Here is a 26,400-nt window from a genome sequence, read left to right on the forward strand (position 1 = left end):
AGAGAGAGAGAGAGAGAGAGAGAGAGAGAGAGAGAGAGAGAGAGAGAAATATGACCAAATTAACAAAATCAGAAATGAAAAGAAATGTGGGACATAAAAACAGACACTGTAGACATCCAGAGAATTATAAGAACATACTTTAAAAACATGTACACCAAATTGGAAAAATTTTTAAGAAAAAAGTAATTTTCTAAATATATACCACTTCTTAAAGCTAAATCAAGATCAGATAAGCAATTTAATCACAGTTATAATCTTCACTGAAATAGAAGCAGAGATTAAAAGTCTCTCAACCTCCCTCCCCCATCAAAACCAAACCAAACCAATAACAACAAAACAAACAAACAAGGAAACAAACAAACTCATAGTTTCAGTGGGTAACTCTACCAGACATTCAAAGAGCAGTTAATACCAATACTCTTCTACTTATTTCATAAAATGGATAACCCAGATCCAGAAAGACAAATATGAATGGATAGGGTTATATGTGGATAATAGCTGTCCAGGCAATGATAACTAAGCTACAATTGTAGAACCACAGAGGTAAAGTATAAAGTAAGTGATAAGGTGGCAGCAGGGGCAGATCTCCCTAGGAAAGTGAAATAGAACAGAAAGTTATGGAAGGATGGGGAGGAGACTGGAACGGGAGGATCAAACATGGCCTTGTTGGATTAGGTGTGTCACTGTGGGTGTGGGCTTTAAGACCTTTGTGCTAGCTGCCTGGGAGCCAGTATTCTGCTAGCAGCCTTCAGATGAAGATGTAAAACTCTCAGTTCCTCCTGTACCATACCTGCCTGGATGCTGCCATGTTCCTGCCTTGATGATACTGGACTGAACCTCTGAACCTATAAACCAGCACCAATTAAATGTTGCCCTTTATAAGACTTGTCTTGGTCAAGGTGTCTGTTCACAGCAGTAAAACCCTATCTAAGACACACCCTGACTTTTCAAGAAAGAAATTATACATATATACATGAAAGTATAATCCTTCTTCCACCTAGTTTTATTATGCCAGATACAGTATGTTTTAATTACACTGTTAAAACCATCCTGACTGTGAACTCTGAAAAGGAACGACGTAAAGGAGCCTCGAATTCCTCTTGAGAGGCCTAGAACCCGCCACAGTGTCTAAGGAAAAGGGACATTTTTGTGAGATGAAAGGGACTTGTCTAATGAGTAAGTTGGAACAGGGCTGACGTTTTAGGCAGTCTGTCTCTTTGGCTTGGTGAGGGACAGTAAACATACAATCTGTAACCTATTATCATAATTACTGTTAAATAAACTTGTATTCAATGAACTTAAGTTCTTGACATTGAGAACCAGTAGGTATCATAAAATGCTGATCCTCCTGAGAAAAATACTCTCTCTCATGTTGAAGCACTCACATGAGCCAGCCTAAAAATAGAGGGAAACGTATTCATTTCAACCAAAAAAACCAGCCCCGCCCCCTACCTAAATAGAAGGTCTGCAGTGTGCTCTGTATGAGCTGCAGTTAGTTCTGTCAGTGTGGACAACATGTGGGGACCTTCCTCTGATGCCCAAGAGTCTAACTTTAAATGACCTTGCATACTAAGGAAAGGAGTTCATCTTAGAAGACATAACAGAAACAATATTAGATTAATTTAACAGAAAGAAAATAAAAAAGAGGAAACCCACAAATGCCTTCAACATTCCTTTTGATCAGAAAGTCAGTAAGTCACTGTGCTTATCAACTACAAATAGAAAGCTTAGGGGATGATTTGAAAACACAGTCAAATCTGGAGGAAAAACGAAAGCTAAAGGCTGATGACATGTAAGTAATCTCCAAACGCAGAGATTTATTTCTTCAGTTTTCATGTCGTATAGTATTTATTTACTTTTACAATTTTTAAATACTTGAGGAATGTAGGATCTTAAATCAACTTGGTTTTGTACACACGGAGCATCAATTAACATTATATATTACTGTCTGATGTTATTCTATTTTGAAAGATTACATGCAAATGGAGAAGGAGGGGAATTTAACTAACAAGAATTATAGGGGAGCTGCTGAGAGAGTCTTGGCCATGGAATAATTCCAACTGTGAGAGAATGGGAGGGAACAATAGCTGAGGAGAAACAAGAAGAAATGAGAAGATTTTAAAGAGTTTCTATTACACCTCAATTTTAAAATTCCAACACAGTAATTCATTAATCCTGGTACAGAGTTTATGATTTAATTAATCAGGAGACCTACTTTATTGTCTTATATTTGTGTTTCAGCATGAAATAAAAATAGATAAACAAACTGTTCTTATTATATATAAAGGTTCTTTACATACTTTTAATGAACAAAACAATCAAATTAGAGTCCTGATATTCTTAACCTTTCTATGTTCCTATCAATTCCTCCTCCCAAATGAAGATTTTTCAGTGGGGACCATGACCCTGCTATCTCACCAGGGATTGATGTGGGATCTGCAGATGACTAGGTTGCCAGAAACAGCAAGCAGGAGCCCTGTCAGACTGGCAGCCAGAGACAGTGTTAAAACTCATAGAATATGCAGTCACTCTCCACCTCAAAGATCTACTCATTTCAAAATGTTAATTCTGCTGAAATTCAGAAGCTTGGTCCTAAAGTCCTAGCTGTGAACAAAGGATAAATAACGGCTTAAAACTAGAATAGGAAATAGGACACAAAATGAGATAGTAGCAGAAATATTTATTTCACTTTAAAAAAAAATTGAGATTTTTCCAAACAGCTACAAATACCCACCAATCTGCATCAACAAAACTCTATTGATACAAGTGTATCACAAAATGCACCTTGTTTTGTTTTGTTTATTGAGATAGGGTCTCACTATGTATCCCTGGCCTGGAATTCACTACACAGACCTTGGCCTGGAACTCAGAGAGATCTGCCGCCCACGTCTGCCCAAACGCATCTTGGCAACGTGGCAAGAAAGGCTAAAGTTCTCAAAAGAGACTGCATATAGATGAAACTATTCATAGGTGTACAGACAAATGAGTCATAGCAAGGTGCAAGCAACAAAGCTGGACAGTCGAAGAGTCAAAAGGATGGAGGAACAATGATAGCTTTCTGTTTCCGTAAGTTATACTGATTTTGATAGTATGGCACTGTCTATACCTAAATGGGGCTATACGAAAGTCGCAATTCTCTATGGCCACACATACGGAAGATATACTGGTGCGTCGTTTTCAATAGAAAGGGGGATGCATCACCCCAGTACTCTCACCTTGATCAAATCAGCACACTAGTTTTCAAGAACTCACTACAGTTATCTGTCTGTATTTTGTGTTGTCCTATAAAAGCCCTATAAGTGTATACTAAGTTGGGAGAAGCATGGTGCCCCTTTCAATACTTTCGAAAAATGACATTTCCTCTCTCTGTAAACAGAGGGGGAAAATATTTCTAACACCCACAAAACACTATAAATGTGAGAGAAAAAAAAAAGCTCCATTTAAAACAAGCTCAGAAAATGTTTCTTGGCAGGTCTCTCCCTACAGCTGGATTTGACAGCCGAATTGTAAACCTATCAAAAACTAGTTTGTATAATGAACAGACACAATGTTAAACAGTGAACTGCAGCCTAGAGACTTCAATTAACATAATCCTGTGGAGGGGTGCAGCAGAATGTGCTAAGCTTTCAGACAATGTGCTGGCATCTGGCCTCTGTCAAAAACCCAAAGCAGGGGTCTTCCTTCCTCATCAGCATGTACCTTACCAGCCCTCAGCAGCCACCACATTAGATACCCACATTTCCATAAGCCCTAGACAGGACTTTGGGGGTGGAAGGGTTCAGCTATGTACATACTTAATGAAATCAAAGCAAGAAGAGGGGTCCTTGTATGCCCTGCTCCTTTCCAGGAAGGAAACAGAGACTGGGAGAGAAGGTGTTGAAAATTTAAAACCTCAAATATCTTTAAACTTGAAATTTTTCTTTCGACTCGTGTCCAATTTTATGATGTTTTTAGCGATATTAAGGTAAGGAACCCCTCCATGTGGCTGATACAGATTATGTTAATACACTAGGAGTTCTCACTAAGAGAAACTAGACATGACTGTTTTCCTTGGGGGAGGGGTCCTCTCCAAGTACTTAAGGGTTTCTATGAAGCAGGAGGCCATTGCTTTGCCAAACTCTTTTATCTTCCTGGAACTGTCTCTATTGAGGGACAGTACACCAAAATCAAAGGCAACAATTTTAATGCCTACAGGGAAAAATAAACAATCACAGTAAGTATTTTTATTTTCAGTACATAGGAGCAAGAAACAATAATTATCTCTATATACACAGGAGGAGCATGCTTCTAAGAAAGGAAGGGAGGGCGGGAGAGGAAGGAGGCAGGGAGGGAGAGGAAGGAGGGAAGGAGGGAGAGGAAGGAGGGAGGGAGGGAGAGGAAGGAGGGAGGGAAGGAGGGAGTAAATAAAGTAAGATCTTTGTTCCGTGTATTCTATGTGTAGACAGCTTACCCTGCAGTCAGTTTTCACAATCAGAAATGAAGATGAACTCAACATGAACTCCTTGTTACGCGCCTTCATTTTCTACCCTAAAGCAAGTCGGATGATTTGCAGTGTCTGTTACACAGAGGATTTTTTTTCTCTCAGACATCACCTCCTCAACATTCTCCATGTACCTCTGGGTTAGCATACTAAGCCAACTGGGGCTAATTAACTAGTTTGGCTACACAAAATCTTTTCTGCTTTTAATTACATTAACTTAATGTGACTTGAATTCAACGGAGCAAAAAACAAAACCACTAATTATATTAAGGGCTTCAAAGTTGATTTCAAATTGCTAACCAGCAAACTGTCCTATAATTTATTCCATTTCCTTTAATAGATTTTCATATTCAAAAACTTGTATTTTTTGCAAAGACCATCTAAGAAATAAATTTGAACAATAGACTAGAATACTGACATTGCTAACAGAATGACATTTTAAACAGTACATATAAGACATACATAAATACCCTCAAGTCACTGAAAAATTGGACAGTGCTTCACTTTCACAGATTCTGAAAAGACCAAAAGATTGGAAATTGTCAGAGAGGAGCAAGGTCCTGGTAAGTGTGATTAATGTTAACTCCAATATACCTAGGTTTGGAAGTGATTTATTTTTCTTTGTAAAAACTTGATTCTTTCTCACGGAATTATTTTTTTTATTATATTGCAAAGCAGTTAAGATGAAAAGTTTTGAATGACAGCATCACTCTTAAATGATTTCTGTCTAAGTCTGTTTGAGAAACACAGCTTTTAACAGGAGTGCTGTCAACTCTGCTCAGTTCTGTGACCTGGATCCCCCAAACAAGCCACCGTGAATTATAGAAATACCCTCTGTAGCCTGCCAGTGACAATGAGATACCCATAACCTAAATGGCCAGGTATGCAGAGTTCCCAGACTCTCTGGAGACATCCTAAAGGATATTTTTCTAATAATATTTTCCTGTAGATTTGTTTACTCATTGTGTGAGTGTATGTGGCATACTGGTACATATGGAGGCCAGAGAAACCACATGCAAGATTGTAGACCTGTCTTGAGTCTTGGTAGCAGGTGTTTTTTACCTGGTGAGCCATCTTCCTGCTTTGCAGAACAGTCTCAAGAGGTTCCCTAAGACTTCTTTCATCAGATACATACAAGGAAAACACACACCTACCTACACCAGCACCTTATCTCCCAGACCCCAACAAGCACAAACATCTCTAAAAATTGGCAACAATTCATAGTAACAATGCTAAAATATAATTTAAATAATACCCAATACTCTGTTTAAACATGTACTATAGAAAGGGAGAAAAGAGGATTATATCTTTTAATGGCTCTACAAAAGTAATTTTAACCTTTAATGTTGGGCAGCTCAGATGAAAGCATTTTTATCGTCTAGCCTGAACTAGCCAACTTTTCAAAAATAATGCTCCGTGCTTTGGTTCACACGGTACTTCGTAATCACGGTACTTCAGAGGCAGAGGCAGGAAGGTTGCTGTTAACTTCAAGCCAGAGAGTTGCTGGGCAGCTGAGGCAGCATATGGAGACCCTATCTAATAATAAACAATAGTAATAATAATCCCAATTCCTTGCTTTCTAAAATGAATGAAACATCGATGGCAGTATTATTCTATACACATGACAAAGAATTGGGTAAGTATTCCAAAAATGTCTCAGAGTAATAAAAAACTTAGAACCAACTGAAAGATAATTTAGGCAATTCTAGTCTCATAGACAGGCACAACAGTTCTTTTGTGGCCGATTTTTTGCCCCCATCTAGATCCCGAAGTAAACTGTGCAAGAAAAACAGCTTTAATCAAAATGATCTCATCTGCTTAGTAATTATGATTTATTATTATATGTAGGAAATTTATATTTCTGAAAAAAACATACTAATTATTGTTTTTCTCTTTGAAGCTTACACTTCAAGGTCATTATTAAGAAAAAATTCAAATGCTCGATACATTTTCACCATCGAAAAGGTCTGACATGCAACTACTGCTACAGTCAAATCAACATTTCTCTTCAATATAAGATGAATTAACTTGTATATAGCTTGTTTCTATGTGCTAATTGAAGAGTACGAAATAAGACTTTAAATAGTATTTGTGCCTATGACAAAATGATCTTACGAAGATGAAGATTTCAAATCATACATCTTTAGATTAATACAACAATGAACTAGATCCAGCCATATCACAGTTCTTCTGAATTAGCAAAGGTGATTATAGGTTAACCTATTCTTTCTACCTTTGACATTATTGGCCACTAGCTCATAAAAACAACAACAAAAAGCCTTTCCTTGCTCCCTGTGACTATTGCATTCTGGGACATGGGAGCTTGACACTAGAACGAGTGGAGGGGATAGAGAAGGAAGGAGAGGATGGAGATGAAGAAGAAACAATGAACTGTTTAAAGTATTTCCCACTGAGGCCTTTTGATTAAGAGCCATAGCATGTGGCTCACAAAGGCTAGTAGGTAAAGTTGTGGCTTACTCCTGACCAGACACAAAAGGGGACCAGCTGTACCCTGAGATGAGTCAAAAGAAGATAATAGATGAATGCTAATATAAATCATATTTTATCTTGCTGTAGGGTAGAAAAAAATTAAACCAGTCAGATTTCAGATTTCAATCTCATTAAAAAAAAAGAACCACACATTCAACTTGATACGGAAAAGTATTCATCTTTATTTTACTAATTCATTGGCATTGTCTATTTCATTTTTCACAGCCTATTTAAAGGACGGATAGCACTCCTGGGAATTCCACACACATACAGAATAAACTTTGGTAACAGAAGGTCAGGCAACACCATATGCACAGGGCAGAAAACCTGAGAGCAAACTGAAAGCAATCACATCACCTTTCTACATTTAATCTCCTGACATAAGAAGGAGAACATGAGTAAGAAAGAAAGGAACCTAAGGTGTAAGACTTTAGATTACTCTCTTCAGCGTAGAATTAGGGGAAAGCAGGCAATTAAGATCTTTTCATTGCTGTCCTATATTTGCCTGAGCTACAGACGTTCAAGAGCACATGATCCAATTTCATTTGTTTGCTGGTACACTTTACAACGCTGTCTGAAAACCAACATGATTTCAGCCAGGAGTTTAAACACACTTGATCATCGGAAAGAAGCAACAAGAGACTCATGCAGAAAAAGCAATTATCCCAGTGGGAGCACGTGGCTCTCCACACAGCTTGGGGGGCTGCCAGCTGAGAACACAGGCCAGAGAGAAATTCTGTCTGGGACTGTGGCAGCTGCAGTTCTCAGCTACTTCCGTCTCTCACTGAACTTCACTGCTTCCTTCGAGCAATTTATAAATTGGTAGTGGGCTGGTTTCAGAGCAGCAGAAGTGCACCTATGATAATTTGATGACAGACTACATCTAGCCCAGCTAATTGCAGGCAAGTGGGAGGCACCCTGCAGAGACACAGTTAAGTTAAAGGGATAGGATGCTTTTCATTGTGAGGGATAAATTAAGACCTTTCCATATAACGCCAGAGCACACCACCAGAGAACCTATTCATGAAGCATTATTTTAACAAGGAAAAAAAGATTAAGAGACACCAGGCTTCTTAACGTCTTCCTAGTTTTCTTGCTTAAGTGGGGCTCAAAGTCAAGAATGGAAGATTTGAATTCGGCATTTTCTGTTACAAATCCATTTTCTTGGGGCACTACAGTATGGTACCCAAAACAATCAAGGGAGAAAACCTCCTCTAATTTATAATATTCCAAACTCCAGCTGGCAACTGCAGCCAGCTAATGAAATGGCAAGCGGATGACCCAGCATAAGCTTTTAGCTGATTCCCAAGGTGTCTGATTCCCAAGGCATTTAGACTTAGAACCCCAAAGTGAATCTTGTAAAAAAGCAAGTAATATAAAGAGTGGTTTTGTCATAAAGTAGCCTTTGCAAGCCATCTCCTAAAAGCAAGGGAGCTGATTGGCTTTTACGTCTATGAAAATTCTAGGCAGATTACATGGTAGTATTCAGCTTGGATATGAAAAATTAATTTAGCCCACAGCTATTAAACTTAATGTATTATTTCCTTCACAGGTCTTATGAAACAATGTCCTGCTGTTTTAAAGGTAAAAGCAAAGTCTTATGGGCAATTTGCACGCTCCCACAAAACCTGGTTTGTGTTTTATCACCTCACTAAGCCATCTGGCTATAATTCTGAATTTACATATAGTCACTGGTACGACAGCCTGAAATAAAAAATCTACGGAGGAATTATGACTGTGCTCTAGAAATAAAGATGACAAATGTTCATAGTATTTGAGAAGAGAAAAGCTCATTTTCAAACTCTTGGCTCTTTTGAGTTACAAGGACACCAGCTGAAAATACTTTGCCAACAGCAAATTCTCTCTCTCTCTCTCTCTCTCTCTCTCTCTCTCTCTCTCTCTCTCTGCTTTCTTGTTGGGCTTACATGTTCTCAACAGCTTTGCTTGAGTGTGTGGATTTCCTTCCCCACCAAATACTTTGCAAAGATAATGCCTTTTCCAGAGATCCAGCCTAATTTGTTACATTCTCTTACATCCTGAAGACAGAGAACTATAGTTAAGGGTGGTGGAGATTCTTGGACTTGGAAACACAGCGGGCAGACTGACTTTAAAAAAAGGAATTTTTAATTTGCAAATATAAAAGAGCAACAGGATTATCTAATACCATTCACTAAGATTCTATACAAGTATAAGCATGTTTGTAAAAACTGCAGGCTGAAGGTAAGTTTGATCTACAGCGGGTCCTGGTTTCATCTCAGAATATCAAATAGGTATAAGGAAAACTTGCAAGTAAGCAGCTGAATTAATTTGCTAGTTAATTAATCAGAAGATCATGCCAATGAGACTAGAGGTAAAATTCAAACCCATACTGCACATTTCTTCTTTTTCTTTTATTGAACACAATATGATACTAGAATAAATCTCACTGATTTGGCAGTTCTGTGCCTCAGTCATTGGAGGATGCATGAAGAGACAAATCACACTTGTATCTCTCAGCGTTATGTACCGTGTGTGTGTGTGTGTGTGTGTGTGTGTGTGTGTGTGTGTGTGTGTACAGAAGAAGAATGATCACTTATTTATGTTGGGTGAATGTAATCCTTCGGGAACACAAAGACTGAAGGAGAGTTCAAACATTAGCATTAAGTTTTAGCATTAGCACACCTAATTTATTGTGCACACCTCTTGAGAGCTAGTGATGAACCATGCTGTATAAAAAGTAAGAACAAGAGCTTCCTGTGGGCTTCTACTTCTATTCTGATCTATGAGAGCAAAAGAAAGGAGAAAAACTACTTTATTTCAAAAACATGTAAAAAAATCATTTGGGTTGGATTCAAAGACATCCTCTTGCAATCATATGTGGTTCGGTTCCATAGCCAAGGCAAGAAAACACACAGAGGAGAAGTACTCTGCCAAGAACATCAGGGGACTACAGATTGCTATAATGGATCTACTGATTGTTCCCGACCTCGGCTTAACCATCAAGGGGGCTACAATTGTTCATGACCTATGCCTAAATTATGCTGTTAGAGCTAGGAGTTGAAAATCAGAACATTCTAAGTCCTAGGTTGCCTCCAGATCCCCCACTATCCAACCCCCCAACCCCAGGAGCTTTGGCACTACCAGGTGGTTGTGCTGGAGGTGACATCAGTCAATGAGAAGCTTAATGAGGAAAAGAGAATCAGAGGTAAATGGAATTTACCATCATTCTTTGCTTGTCTTCCCATGCCTCATACACATTCTGTGATGACTAGGACTTTGTCCTAAGTTTACCATTAAAATACACAGCATCTATGTACATATTATCTGTACTTTACCATAGCAAATTGCCATGTTCAGTCTTTCCATTATGTCCACTGTCATCTCTTCAGACACTGTTTAATAGTCTAGAATTCAAGACCGTGACAGACTCTTATGCTACATCATGGAAGACAATTCCAATTCTGATCACTTTCCTAAACAAATGCATGTTAATTCTCTGATGCGTGTCAAGGAATTTTAAATGACATCTGAAGAACAAAACCAAAATACTGTCTAATGTGGAAAATGCCATTATTGGCTTTGTGTAGGCAAGTAAGCACATGAAACTTTCTTCATCAAGTGTGGGGCAAGTTTAATCAATATCCTAATAGTTTCATGTAGCAATCTGTGTTCATCATAATTATGATACCTTAACACCTGTGGTATAGCCCACTGCCCCAGGCTTTATCGTTCGTTTTACTACATACTCACATTGAAGACACGTTCTCCTGTTTTTGTTTTTGTTTTGTTTGTTTGTTTTTGTTTGTTTGTTTTTTGGATGAGGCAACTAACAATTAGGGAATATCGAAAATTTGTTTCAGATCATTCCGTAAGTGCCCTGGACCCCATTCTTCATACATACAAACCAAAGCTTCTCTAGTGGGCATTCTTTTGAATAGAGATGAGGAACTTATGTTTTCTTGGCTTCCCATGACATACAGGACATATTTTCAATACTGTGAAAATGTATGGATACACTGAGCTCTAAAGACTAGATGAACAAAATCAGCGTGATCCCAGGGGTTTGCCAGGGTGTTAGACTCAGGGTCCCCCTTTCAGCACATGACAGATTTAAGCATGCGTGATAGGGAAATCCATCCTAATTGCCCTTAATCCTTCCAGTTGTCATCAGAATAGATGTGCATATTTACAGCACATATTATTGTATGTATTGTTCGCAGGGCACGGAGATAGGGAAACATCCTACATTAGTTACTATGCAGAGAAAATGACTCTCTTGCTCTCAGGTAAACACAAGTTTATTATAATATGCTGAGAGTTTAGGCAGAATATTTATAGGCTTCTGTAATGAATATGGGTAAACCTGAGAGGATCTTTGCAAGCATGATGCAGGGTTCTGCAGAGTGCTGTGATGGATCTAGATGACAGAAGAGTGTGTAAAAGACAGCTTAAGAAACGGATTCCTTTATCCTCTCAAGGAGACGAATTTCCATTATTTTCAACCAATTTTCTATAAATTGAGCTCAACTGCTCTTGAGAGTTTCCCATACAAGTGGATCTTAACCTGAGCCTGTTTCAAACACGGTCACCCTTCTAAGCTTCACGAGCACCTACATTTTTAAGATTTAGGAAGAGAAATCCTGTACCATCTGGTAGTAATTCTGCTAATGTACACCAGATTAGTTTACAAGTGTATGATTTATCATATTATCAAATTCTTTGGTTTTTAAGGAGATAAAAACTGAAGAGGTCAGATGTTACCAATCGCTGTTTGGTTGAAGCATCTGGCCCTTTAAACAAACAAAAAGCACAATCAGCATTAAGGACTTTGGCCTAGGAATGAAAATTGAAATTATTCTTGAGGGAGAATCTTTCTGTGTGGACACCACAGAGAAATAAAGTTAACTTTGGCCAAGCATAAATAATGAAAAGGAAATCCCAGGTCCCTTTAAAAGGTTCAGATGAAAAGTAAATTAAAGTTGAATGGCTTCAAATGTTTCTTTGATTTCTGCATTTGGGGCCTCTTTTAAAGAAAGAAGGCCTTGTACAATCAGTGAACTTCGGAATGTACTACTTAGAAAAGAAGGTTACAATTCATTTTGTTTGAGGTAAACAGAAAGAAACCAAATGCCACCTGGCCATCATGCACAATCAGAGATACCTGACTTGCAAAGCAAACTGTCTAAACACAAAGGCTTTCCCAAGCCCATACTGATACCAGTGAGCTTTGTCAACTCAAAGATAAGATTTATAGGCAATTCTTTCAAGTAAATTTGAAGCTACATTTTTTTTCCTGAGAAACATTTCATTTGAGATTAATAGAACATTGAAAAATAAAATAAACGGTTTAGAACACCATCCTTGAACCCACAAAAGATTGTGTCTTTAATTTGGCAAGCGACTTCAACCTATAATTAAACAAAGTGCTCCCAGACTCCAGTGAAATTCCACTAGTCCATGGCAATTTGGAGAAATTTACTGGGCTGATCAAATATATCAAAGTGCATAGAACTGAAGACACCGAAACCAGAGGAGTAAGTGTACATTCACTGGAAGCAGAAATCAGGACAACAGCATTTGTGTTTCTGATTTCTGAACCCCTGTAGCAGGCTAACCTCCAGAGCCTGCAATATGAAATACCTTTTGGCAGCCTGGGCTTATCCTGCATCGTTATAGCACTTGAGATAGGGGTAGCTCACTGATAATTAGTTTGAATTATGATGGTTCATTTCTGTGGGGAGATTAGACGACTGTCTGGGAGCCTTTCTCCTTTGTGAGGGAACCACTTTGGCTGGACGATTGAGGATGCTCATTAGAGGCACGGGGTGATGAGATTTAGGCCAATCAGCAAAGCTGCCCTCTTGTATTGTCTGACAGTCTAGATATAACATGTGGGTGGGCCTGGCATTTTGAGAAGAAATAATAGAAAAACTGGTTTAATGGAAACCAATTTGGGGAAAAAAAGCAAATAATCCGAAGAGTAGAATGTTGACAGGAGACTTAAGAGGATACTAAAAGGATAAAGTATTAATTAATGGATTACCATATCCAAAATGCATGGGATTATATAGGCTGATCATATATGTGAAGTCTTTTATACATATGGAATTCTAACACATTACTCACAGTATCCATGACAACTACATACCATTTTCTAAACTGCTAAAAGATTTACTTACTATCCTAGAAATACATTGTCTCCAATCTGGCTTCTGTCACTTTAATTCTGCAACTGGACATACTTGCCTTGCCTCTGTGGCCCTTGAGTCACAGTGATCTGTAAGGATTATCCAAGGAATGATAACGTGGTATGTTAAACGATCTGGACAAGGATGAGCAGACAGACTACACAATCTTAAGGCTACCAAAGTTATATGTTATACAAGACATAAATTTGATATAATGTATGAACCTGTGGGCCAGGATATGCTATGATTTCACAAGTGTTTGTTTCTTTTTTTGAGCCTTCTAAGTAACTTATTCCACAAATTGTTTATTTATTAAGTTAAACTTCTCTGATCTCTCACAAGTTCTCACACTCTCTGGCTGATCTTGAAGTCACAAATTAATGACAACCTTGGACTACTGATCTTCCCACCTGCATTTCTCCAGTACTAGCATTACTGGCATAATACACCAGTCTTTGTTCATCTGGTACTTGAGATCAAACCCATGGCCTCCAGCATGCTGGGTAAGTAATCTATCACATAAGCAACATCTCCAGCCCATTATCACTTATTGGTACAAATGAACAGGAACTGAAAATCAAGACAACTTGATGTATAATTACTTAGAATGAGTGTTCTCATCCATCTTAACACTCTTCCAACTTCCTTCCTCTCTCCCCACCCTCTCCCCACCTTTTCCTTCTTCTGCTACCTTCCTTCCCCTCCCCCACCCGTGGCCTCTCCTCTTTCCTAGGCTCTCCTCCTTTCTCTTTTCCCCACTTTCCCCACTAGCTTGCCAGCCTCTCCTCTCCTCTCCTCTCCTCTCCTCTCCTCTCCTCTCCTCTCCTCTTTTTCTTTCTATTAAGGATTTAATCTAGAGTCAATATCAGAGAACTACAATCAGTCTGAGGATACTAGCATAATCTGATTCACAGAAGGAACATAATAATTAGGCAGAGAATATACTATTATTTAGGTTAGTAAAAAAGGAATTGTAGTTGTTAAACTACGGATTTTAAATCACTGCAAGTAGGTTCAAACACATTGTTATTAATCAAATCAGAGCCATTATAATCGATGCATTTTATAATGGAAAAATAATCAATCCCACCAAGCTGTCAATCAAAGTTAACCATTCCAAGCTCCTACCAAAAGACAGACACAGGAACACTGAAGATGCTTCAAATACAAGAAACAAGTAATATAGAAATCAGGATTTGCAACAGATCTAAGAAGAATACTTCAAAAAATGAGGAAAGATCTGAAAAAAGGCCTAGTATGTATTTCAGGAAGGATAATAGAAAAGAGTCTTTTGAAGAAACTTCGTCAAAATCTAGAATCAAGAGGTTACGGAGATGGCACACCAGTTAAAGCTTGCAGCACAAGCCTGGTGACCAGAGTTCAAGCTAGAACTCAAATGACACCCAGACGCCGGGCTCAAATCTCTCATCTTGGTATTTCTGTGGTAAGAGAGAAAGAAAACTGCTCAGAACTGTTGCCGGCTGGTGTGCAATGCAATGGTAAGAACAATGAGACCCTCTGCCAAATGAGGAAGGTGAAGACTGAAACCAAGGTTGCTATCTAACCTCCAAGTATGCTCCATGGAAGTATGTGTCCACCACCTAAAACAAAAAACACAAAGTGTGCAAACCACACACACACACACACACACACACACACACACACATACACACACACACACACGGGGGGGGGGGGGGGGGGAGGGAGGGGGGGGGGGGGAGGGAGGGAGAGAGAGAGAGAGAGAGAGAGAGAGAGAGAGAGAGAGAGAGAGAGAGATACATGCACCATGCACATACATAAACACACAAACAAAATATAAATTTAAAAATTTAAGTTGGGATGTGAAAAATTACTTAAAATAAAAAGAGGGTAAAGAGGTCAAGACATTCCAGGCAGATAAAATACCAGAAGCAAAGACTTTCATAAATCAATAAGAAGCTTGGTAATCAAAATTTTCAAACAGTTGCCAAATCCTCATTAGAATATCTTCCTGCCATCTACCCTAGCATATGTACTGGAATTGAGGATGTCTTAGTTTACTGCAATACTTTTGAAAGGCTTGAGTTCACAAGAAGATCAGAAACATGGGGCTTTCTTTGTATTCAAATTCGGTTTTGTATTTGATGGATCTATCTGTAATTATGTAGATTTGAACGTTTGTGAAAGGCTTACACTGCTCCCTGGGAACATAAACCATCATTTCTCAATCAGCCTTCCTTTTCTGAATCATAAAATTTCTCAACTTCCCCAAGGACGGAATCTACGTAGAACTGTTCTGGATGTGTGGGAAAAAGTTGATTCAGTCTACACAGTGGCTGCCTAAGGCATTTCGGCTTATTTCCCTGCGAAAGCCACAGCTGATGCTTGCATTTCAGAACTCAGCTGGACAAAGGGACTAGCCCCAGTTTCCTCATCCCAGAATTAGTGGAAACTTCTTACTCACTCATCACATTTACCATGTGTATTCAGGGTGAGTCTGTGGAAATGAACGTTCTCACAGGTGTGAATCGGGTGTAGATACAAACATTGGCAAAGGCCATGCAAGACAAGATGTCTTCTATATCCATTGAAAGTATGACCTTATTAAATATTCATGAAATCACAGTTGATACAGTACAAAAGTTCTTCATTTTCCTTTTGCAACTAACTATATGTAGAGTCCTTTCAGGTCTATAATACCAAAACATTCCAGAATGTTCAGAATACCTAACCATGTATCCACAGTGCATTCCTGCTACCAGTGAACTAATATATGTTGTGTTAGATAATTCATTTGACAGATGCAAGAAGAAAAAGAAATTTATGCAGATAAATAACTTCCATAGGCTCACAAGTGTACGTGTTGAATCCTGGGCTTTATAATTTGGTCTTATGATGCTTACACATCTGTTTTATTCTATTAATGCAATGTTATTATAAAATTTGAAAACTAAGCAATTAGATTGGACACAAATTTATTTTTAATTAATTTGTATAATCCTATCACATATATTGATTTTACTCGTGCTTAAGTCATGAGTAAAATTTATTTTTTTTAAAAAATAATGCACATAGTGTGCATTAACTATATGTAAGATGGACAGGAAGACATCTATTCTTGGCTAGTCACCCCAGCTTCCTTTGACCTTTCTGCTATACCACTACATATTTATTTTACAGGAACACGAATTCAACTGCCCAGGGAAGTGGAGCTCTACATCATCAGCTGTGGTACATCCAATGATTTCCTCTAGAAGAGAATTGGGGGACAGGAAGCAACGGACATTGAACAATGAAGAAACTAAAGAACAGAGGAGAATACTGACTGAAGGAAGGGAGGAGGAGCAGATGGCTCAGGAAAGAGACATATGGGAATTGGAGGAGAGGAAGCCATTGGCAAGGAGTGGGCGGGATGCCAAGTCTGTGAAGAATCTGGAGGACACTGGGGATTTGGATGGGATGTGAGTCAGCTGCTTTTTACCCAAATATCACACCAACATGGAAAATCAAAGAAACCCTCAAAGACATACAGGATGCAGAACGGGGCTGGAAAAAGTTATGACATGTCTCACCCAGCAATTCTGTTTCTTTAGCACGGGATGGGAAGTGCTAAAGAAGTGTTTGAACCAATAACTGAATTTCCTCATGGCTGCATTATCGATACTTTCAAACCTTAATTTTGCTTGTGGAAGAAATAAAATAGATAAAGCCTTCTATTTATCTTTAGTCATTTATTCCTAATTTGTGATGCCGATTCTGATGATGCATAAAACAATTCCCTTCAACCATTTTGGATTAGGGTGGCCTGATATTGTTTTCTTAGATCTGATAGGTTTCCAAAGATAGGATTTTCACTGTTACATACCAGGAGAGTCCTGAGCAAATGCTGATGTCTAAGTTAAAACATTAGGAATCTCCACAAACACGCTCATGTTAAAATGAATTGATACAGTGGGATTCTTTTTGCACATATTTCAAAACTTCATCCATCCAAACAAACAAACAAACAAACACACAGAAATAGGAGTCCTAATCTTTGGTTGAACTCAGCTGATCCTAATGTATTATAAAAGTCTTAAGCTTTTGAAAATTTTCAATCTCTTTTACATTACAGATTTGACTTTTAGACATAATAGGAGCTAATTCTTGACTGTAACTAGGGTAATTTCAGAAAAAGCATAACATCTTAAACACTTTCAAACCATTGCTGTGTGTGCCAATATGTGCCTTGAATTCCAACAGCCAGAAGGAAGAACAGGTAGACCCTGGGGACTTCTTGGCTAGCTAGACCAACATCATCTGTGAGCACCCGATGAGAGTGAAAGATCTCTCCTCAAGAATCATAGAGAGTAACAGCAGAGAACTTAAAGGACCTTTACATGTGTCCTCCACATGCATGTCTACTTGCACATATACATACACAGAAACAAATAAACACATGTACAAGTATAAAAAATAAATAAAATAAAAAAAAGACACTTGTAGATAAAAGTCAATGTTATACTATGATATCGGATCATACATGTAGCACAATCTACAGGGCTCTACAAAAACGTTATCGATGAACAAACCATAGCTACCTGATAATTGCTCCCTAGCTCCACTTCCAATCAACTAGAAGCTGGCCACTGCCTTAGCTAAAAGGCTTAATATTTACTTGACAGTGTTGCTGCTAGCATTAAAACCATCAATACAGAGTGCTTTGAACACAGCCTGGATTGTAATAGCTGTACAGCTAAGCTTTTAACCATCATCTTTTCGTTTCCTAAGAACATGAAGTGAGAGATACCTTTTTTTCCAACTGGCATGAAGAGAGCTTACTCTCTGTATGATCAAAGTAGATGAAATGAGAGCATATAAATAATCTACTATAGAGTAAGTTGTCATTACATGATAGTTACTAAGTTGTTGATGTTTCTACAAGTCTAAACTTGTAAATATTTGTTTGGAACGTTCAGAAAACATGTGTTTTAAAATTCATTGCATACTATATTGAGACAGAGAACTGAATACAATTCTTTAGATGGAAACTTAACAGTCAATAAATATTGACTCTATATTTATTTGGTATGTTTTTGATCATTTATTACTTTTTATCCTGTTAATATTAATTTACTAACTTATAACAACTCTCAGTTTCTAATATTGATTATTAGATCTATTTCATAAATACATGCAAAAATATTATTTTAGATGAATAATCAATATAAACTTCCTGTCTCATTCTCTTGATGTTTTATACCAATTTTCTTTATTTTGGAGAGGTTATTAAGGCACATTCCATCATGCATGGAAGCTCTTTAATCTTGGGAAGTAAACCACTCAAAGGCTCCAGGAAGTTCCTGAAACTGCTCAGATTCACCACTTACCTTTCTCTCCAAGTATATTTAAGCAATAAAGATGGGTGAGAGACACTCTCAGACTACCCAAGGTATTTAGAAGAGGCTCATACCATCCAAACTAACTGGAAGAGGCTCAGACCAACTAACCTGTCTGCAAAAGATACTCTTAAACTCATTGTACTGCCTGTATATACGCTGTTCATTAAGTTTCAGAGTTACAGCTTTTGTGGGCTGTCAACCATACTGAGGTGCTTGCTGTATCTGTCTTTGAATCATTTATATTCCTATAAATAACCCCTTACACACACTCCTGTGATTAACTACAACAAAATCCAGTGGTTCGCTAAGTTGAACTTTAGTGGTATCTTTACGTTGGTCTGTCAACAGTTTATCTGGGATAAATAGACATTTATTTACTTCTCTGCAGGAACAGTGTCAAACAGCACAAGCCTTAGGTTAAAATTATATAATTTCTTTTAATAATGCTATGGTATATTGTGGCCAGGACAAACTACAGGAATCACAATTCATAAATGTCCTTGTTCTGAATGTGAGATCACCAAATATTTGCATATAAACCATTTTAATGTCTGATGTATGGCTAGTTAAGTCTAAGTATGTGGGCATGGATGGTTGGCTATACTTGTCCTTGTTATATTAAACACCTCATATTTTCTATACAACACTTTAATATCTTAGTTTATAAAACACTGGTTCTCATAAAAATCAAGACCACAAGGAATCTTCATGAAAAAAAAAAACAATCATTTCTTTAAATTCTTTGCCTGCAGTTCCTACCATGACCACTAGGATGTCAATTATTTCATTAAGAGGCAGTAGGTTGGGAAAGTGATGCCAGTGTCCTGTATAATTGTATGGAACCTCCTGTCCTCTACAAACATTAAAGTAATAGTATTGACTCACAGAGGACTTATACACAGAATACTAAAGTCATCAAAGACAGCCATCATACAGTCTGTGGAAAACTTTCAAAGAAGATTATTACATTTGATAATGTTTAGTTGCAACTGTCTTCTGTCTTTCCCCCTTGTCTTTAATGTTCACTAGCCATTCATTCAGGAATCCTAAATTATAGCAATATTTCTCTGGGGCAATTTATGAACTACATGTCATCATTTATTGCAATTAATCTTGTACGTGACCAGCTTAATGAATTATTGAGTTCTTTTATAATCTAGAACAGTATTTGCAACAACAATTTTAAACCTAATTTCTCTTTGATTCAAAAGTAATTCACTTGTCTTAGTGAACACAAAATTATTGCTTTAATATTTGGCATTAGTTTGGTTTTCTTTTTCCCTTTTGATATATTTATAAAATAATTCGAACTTAATATTTGCAAAATGCAGTGAAATAAAAACCATTACTTTTATGAGGATTATTTTAATATTTTATACATCATAACAGTTATTACTAACTTTCAAGACATGAAGCAAGTCAATTTTATCTAGTCTGACAACTAAACGACTTCTGTATCTCTTACTTTAAGTAGTGGTGTCTTAAAAAAAAAAAGAAGACGAAAGAAAGAGTACTTGTGACAAACACCATGTGAGGCTGCTTTTATTCTAAGGGATACATGCCAAAAGAGTTTGAAAAGATTCTCATGTCATGTAGAAGGGTAAGAAAATGTAATTTATATACCTGTGGTTTATGAGCATCACATATCTAAACTTTGGCTCAGAATCTAGGTCATTGCGAAAAGGAATGACTAAAGAATATCCAAAATACAGGTGCAGCTACAATTCAATTACATATTTTTTCCTTTCTGTGGGGTGTGTCTTTGATCTCACAGCTGAAAGATGTGTACTTTAAATTTTCCACAAAGAAATGCCACCACATTAAAGAACTCTCGGAATTCCTGGGACCTGAACTGTAGCAATAGCCATGCTATCTTCAATGGCCTTTCATAAGTATGTTATGTACTTTCATCTCCCGATTGTCAGTTCTCAACAGTGGGCAGAGCCCATTAATAAGGGAAATGAAAACAATCATTTGGATACAAAGCCATGAAAGAAGAATCATATAAAATAGGCATAACTAGCATCTTCTAAGAATGACATCTCAGGGTTTGAAGAAAAGAACAGGAGATACAATCATGCATTCTACTGAGAATCTAAATGCTTCTTCCCTTGTTTCTTTTTTTGTTTATTTGCATTTTTTTTTGCTTTTTATCATTACATTTACTTTTGCCCAAAGGAAGTCAACAAAACAAAAAACAAGTATGATCTAAATAAAGAACAGAAATTTTTGAAACCAAACTGCTGATTTTCAGCCTACTCATTTCTCTAGGTGTAGAAATGTGCATTTTCTTTCTAGTTCTTTTTAACAGTTCAATGAATGGTCATAATTTATACAAAATTCACAGATGGTCTTGGGAGTAGTAAAATTTCAGATGTTACTACTTCCTGGCATATGGAACACTACTGTGGATCAGCATGTTGGCAGCATTTAAATGATTTTAAAAATTATTTATATATTAACATCTTGGCATCATTTCACAGTCATAGGTTATTACCACTTTAAATTGTCTGGTTCCTGATGAGAAGTGGTTTTAAAATGGTTTCTAAACTGTTGTAAGTAATGAAGGACTGGTGGTTTTGTGTTAGAAGACAGCATCCCTTTGGGTATTGAAAATAAATAGGATACTCTAATAAATTAAAGACTGGCAAAAATCATAAATATTGTCTAATACAATATGTGATATGGGAAGAGTATTCTAAGATTTTGCTTAAAAAAAAGACAAATTTACTACAGCAGGGTTTAAACTATGAATGCTATAAAAATGTTATAAAAATGAATACATACATATAGAAACAGATAAAATGTAACCTTAAAAAGTAACTAGTATGTTTTATGTTTATTTTTATCTTCCATATTTTAACCTGTAAAGAATCCTATCTAGTCTGTGCCTAGTTTCAATATTTTTCCACATTTCTTAATAATATTTATTTATTTAGTGTATATGGGTATTCTATCTGCACGTATACCTACATGTCAGAAGAGGGCATCAGAGCTCATTATAGATGGTTGTAAGCCATCATGTGGTTGCTGAGAATTGAACTCAGGACCTCTGGAAGAGTACCTTTAACTGCTGAACCATCTCTCCAGCCCCCAGTTTCAGTATTTATAATACCCTCTGCCCCAAATGACACATGTCATCTTTGACTGAGACTGGTTCTTACAAATATTGGTCAACCCTTAATCCTCACATTTGTTGATTGACCAGCTGAAATTGATTCCTCACAGATCCTTCTTAAAACTCTGGACAGCTAGTTTTCTTTCTTACACACTTTAGGTTTCTGCTGCTCTTTAGTTAGCTTGCCTGTCTCCTTGAGAGCTAAGCCCTGTATCTTTTCCCTTCGGTCTAGACACATTCCCTAAATGATGTCAGTTTCTAACATTGGAATATGAAATATGAAATGCCTGCTGAGTCTCACAGGCATAAGGATAGACAACTTTATATTAAGGAAACTGGAGTGACTTCTGTCAGCAATTTGAGCCTACATCCATCAGACATGACATGCTGGTCACAGGCATAGAGTTGAGGAGTGTAAAGTTCTGTAGTGCATATTTCAGGTCCTGCATTGTGAGCTGTGTTCTCTGGTCTAAGTTGACCAATTGAGAGATTATGTAGTGGTAAAGGAATGGTATATCAGAGGTTCATTCAAATACTGGTATTTAATAATGTTAGTTTTCACTCAAAATACATCAAGCCAAAATAGTCCAACAGATGCCTGAGAAGCTAGGATAGATCTTTTTCATCTGCTCAAAGGGAAGGGAGGATTGCATAGTAATGAGTTCTTGTATGTTTACCACAACTTAATTTATTCTCCAGCCTCAACCTCAAGTCTGAATTTCTGACTCATATACCCAACTGCTTATTTCATATATACTTAGATCTTTTATGAGCATTTGAAAATTACCATGTCTAAACCTCAGCTCCTGATATATTCCACACCCCAATCGTCTACATCAATGCACTGCAGTTAATGACACCCACACATTCTGATTTTCTCAGGCCAACCCATAAAGGTATGCCTTGACTCTTCACTTCTTACATGCTGTATCCAACATGGTTGAAAATTTGGGGGGGGGGGTGTACTACTTTACAATATATTCAGTATCTAATTACTTTTCTCTACCCTTCTTTCTAATGGAGTGGTTCAACCCACCATTTATCTCATGTCTAGATAACTTCAAAACTCCCCATTAGTCTACCTACTTTTGAGAAGGCTCATCATTCATAACTTCTGATCTCATAATGACCAACTTCTCCTAAACTTACCTAGGGCAAAATATATAAAATTGTAGTGAGAATTTTGGTCTTTAAATACAGAAAAGTTACAGAAATCTCGTTTTGTTATAATCTCAGGTGTAGGATATAGGGCTGCTTTAGATTGTCCACAGCAGCTGACCATGATTTGCTTCACGCTCTAGCAAGGGGGTGATTTTGCCAGCTGTACATAGTTTCTGAAAGTGTATGACATTTGGAATTCTGGGGACTCTGTAAAGGGTGTATAAATGCTGGAGACCAGCGACAGGTACAGCCTTTACTGATCCACCTGCTGGTAGTGGTTGCTGTTGTTGGGGTTTGTCAAGTGGCCATTAGTAAAGAGGAAGACATTAAATAGCCTGACTGTGAAGATTAAACTTGCCTTGTGGAATTTGATCCCCCTAATCAACAGGAAGTAGTCTAAGGATATTGACATCCCATTTCCCCACTAGCCTTCGTTCGCTCCCACTTAGTGTTGGGTAGTTGGAAAGTTGAAATAAGTGTGGTGAAGGGTGATAGAAAAAAGAACCCACAAAGGAACCCAAAGCCAGTTAAATAAATTATTTGCAATATCTGTAAGGTAATACAAACTGGGCTGTTTGCTGTTTCCAGACATGACATTCTATGACATTCTACTTTGCTTACTCTCCTCAGTCCACTCCGATTTTTCCCTTACTCCTTAGTGAAATGTCAGTTGTCTACCACCTTAGGGTCTAGAATCAACTGCTTTGTGTGGTCAAAATATACATTTCCTGAACATCTGCAAATTTCCCTACTCACTTCTCCCCATATTTTTATTGAGACATTCTCTGATCATCCTTTTAACATTATGTTCCTATGTAACCTCTAATCAATGCCTCTCTACCTTTCTCTATTTTTTTAAAATAATATTGTACATACTATATAATACAGTTATTTTGTTGATTTTGTTCAGGGTACTCACCATAGTTTACCTAATGTTGCATTCTAGGTGCTGAGAATTTTTGTCTTTACTTTCTATTAAATACCAATAGCTGGGCAGGAGAAACATTAGAAAGTTAAAGATAATAACCCTTGAGGCCATCTGAATTATTAAGGCAGGGAAATGGGAACGATAGAGAGCATACACTAATGTGATACAGAACGATTTAAGATTAAAATATTCCTATGTTGATAGTACACAGAACCCAAAGGAACAGTTATCACTAAGCAGACAAATATTCATTCTCAACATCTATTCCCCTGTATTCTTGATTTCATTTCCTCAAGCTAACTTGTCACACAGAGTTTTCACTAGTTTGTGAACTGAATGCTTCTTAAAAGGTGATAAAGCTGTATTACCCTATTCCAGTTTCTAGCCTTACAAACAATTCTGAGATGCTCAAGTGAAGTCAGATCAGTGTTGATGAAAAAGGAAACAAACAAACAAACAAATACAGCAGAACAAACAAATGAAACCCCACACATTTTATTTCCTCCCCTATACATGGCTCTAGCTGGTCCTGTTCTACTCTTTCTGCTGTGTTATCACGCTGGTTGGTTAACTAGTTGCTCAAGACTAGTGTAAGCATTTTGTAGATGCATGTGATAATGTATGCTTTTATTTCTTTAATAAGTTAGCAGTAGTCTTTTCTTTACATAAGCATTGTCTTGTGTCAACCAACTCACAATAGAAGGTATCAACATATATGGCACAAAACAAATATGAAGAGAAAGTACCAAAACACCATAAAGCCACGCAACCATAGAACCAAGGGGAACATGTTGGGCTAAGGTGCTTAGTGAACACTTTATAAGACAAATAGGTGGAAAAGCCACATGGAATTGTGATTGGAAAAAAGACAATGCATCCATATTCTCCACTTAAAACAGTGATTTAAAATCTAATCTACAATTGTGGCACTTTCATTTTGTAATGTGGCATAGTCATAATTTACATAATTAAGAGTGAGATTCCATTTTTCAGAAGCGATACTAAACTATATAGAAGAGGAAAGCAAGTTGAAAAGGAGAGTGAGCTCCAGCAAATCTGTGAAGTAACCTAGGAGATCTTCTGGAGGTATTTTATATAAATGAAATTTGTAGTAATATTAACTGGAGATACATGGAAATGGTTTATGCTTCAAGTAGGCACAATAATTAAGTATATATAGAAGTATGAACTCTTACACTTTAGATTTGGCAATATATTTCCTGACTTTTAGTGGCTTCTAAAGACATTTTCATCCATGTCTACACAAAGAAAATTGAGATATATATTTTTTTAAAAGAAGAATTGATACAGATGGTCAATGCAAGGCTTTATCTCCGAGAACTGACTTCCACATCCTCTTTTTGTGCTTGGGTAAAGATGCACACAGCTATCCTGCAGATGTTCCCTGCCACTGGATTCAGTACTCACAGTGATTCTTTCATCTTTATCATCCAGGGGTGAGCCATCCTTTTTCCAGGAGATGGTGGGTTCTGGATGGCCCCGAGGAGGCTGGCATTCCATTACTGCAGGCTCCCCTACTGCCACCATGACATCTGAAGGGTTTTGTCTGAAGTCATCCCGTAGAACTGTAGGGACAAGATTAAATCATCATACTCAATAATGAAATATGCAGTCCTTATCTCTGAGCTTCAGCAATAGTGACATTTATTAGAATATACTTCCACTCATAGCTATCTCAGGGCAGCTTAAAGAACTCTCATCTATTGCCAGCATTTGCCACTTACAAAAGGTACTTGTCCCGTGAGCACACTCGGAGAGGATTATTTCTTGTTCTTCACAGGCCAGCAAGCATGTGCGCTCTGCTGCTTTTCACCTTCACAGTTAGCATTTCATCTGAATTGCATGAATTTCTGCATACCAACTATATTTCTCTCTTCCATACACTGACTATAACTGAGTCCATTACTCACAGAAAACTTCAAGACAATGCTATCTATCTATTATTATATCAATTACATACAAACAAAAAATATGAATGAAGATATTTCAAAGCATATATTTAAATGATTTAATAGTTAGATTTAGAGAAAACTGTATGAGAAGTATATTTTAAACACAGTCACTATGAAAACTTCACATACACATTTCCCAATGACTTAAAATCAATGTTTTTTATTTAATTGCCAGTGGATAGGAAAAGAGTTAGAATATACAGGTTATAATCAACAACAACATCCAAATTTATGTCCAAAGTTATTTTTGTTAAAGCCAGTATTTTATTAAATCCATAAACCTATTTAGAACAAAATAGACTATTAATCTATTTTTTCTACTGTAAACCCTAAATTTTAAAGGAATAAATTCCTCATGTCATCTCAACTGGACAGTAATACACTATTAGCATACTATGTAATAAAAGGCATTATTTACTTTGTGACTGTAGAGAAAATGCAGGAAATTAAAAAATGTGCTCTAAAAAAAGTTCATATAGGGAAATAGTCCTCAATAGGTCAGTAATCTCAGGAGATTCTGAATTACATATCATTATCAGCAAGCCTTAAATCACAAGCACAGTCTTTACTAGGTAATCTTACATACATTATTTATAGCCTACATTTTAAATTACAAAGCACGGAAGACGACATACACATCATCATAAAGTGCAATAAATGGTTAAGTTTCCCAGACTTATTTTCCTTCATCCTGTGTGGAATAATATGTGAACCGTCTTTGTA

At 37.2% G+C, this 26,400-nt stretch overlaps 1 protein-coding gene across 1 annotated transcript in view; it reads right to left on the bottom strand.

Moving 5' to 3' along the window:
* The window catches only part of Robo1 (roundabout guidance receptor 1), a 373,399-nt gene that overhangs the window by 114,036 nt on the left and 232,963 nt on the right, over nt 1–26,400 (bottom strand). The window contains exon 3 of the mRNA XM_028756251.1: nt 25,133–25,290. Coding sequence (XP_028612084.1) covers nt 25,133–25,290 — 158 coding nt within the window. The remainder of the gene's footprint in view (nt 1–25,132; nt 25,291–26,400) is intronic.

Source organism: Grammomys surdaster, unplaced genomic scaffold, assembly GCF_004785775.1.
Source record: "Grammomys surdaster isolate TR1022 unplaced genomic scaffold, NIH_TR_1.0 126115, whole genome shotgun sequence".
NCBI classification, from domain to species: Eukaryota; Metazoa; Chordata; class Mammalia; order Rodentia; family Muridae; genus Grammomys; species Grammomys surdaster.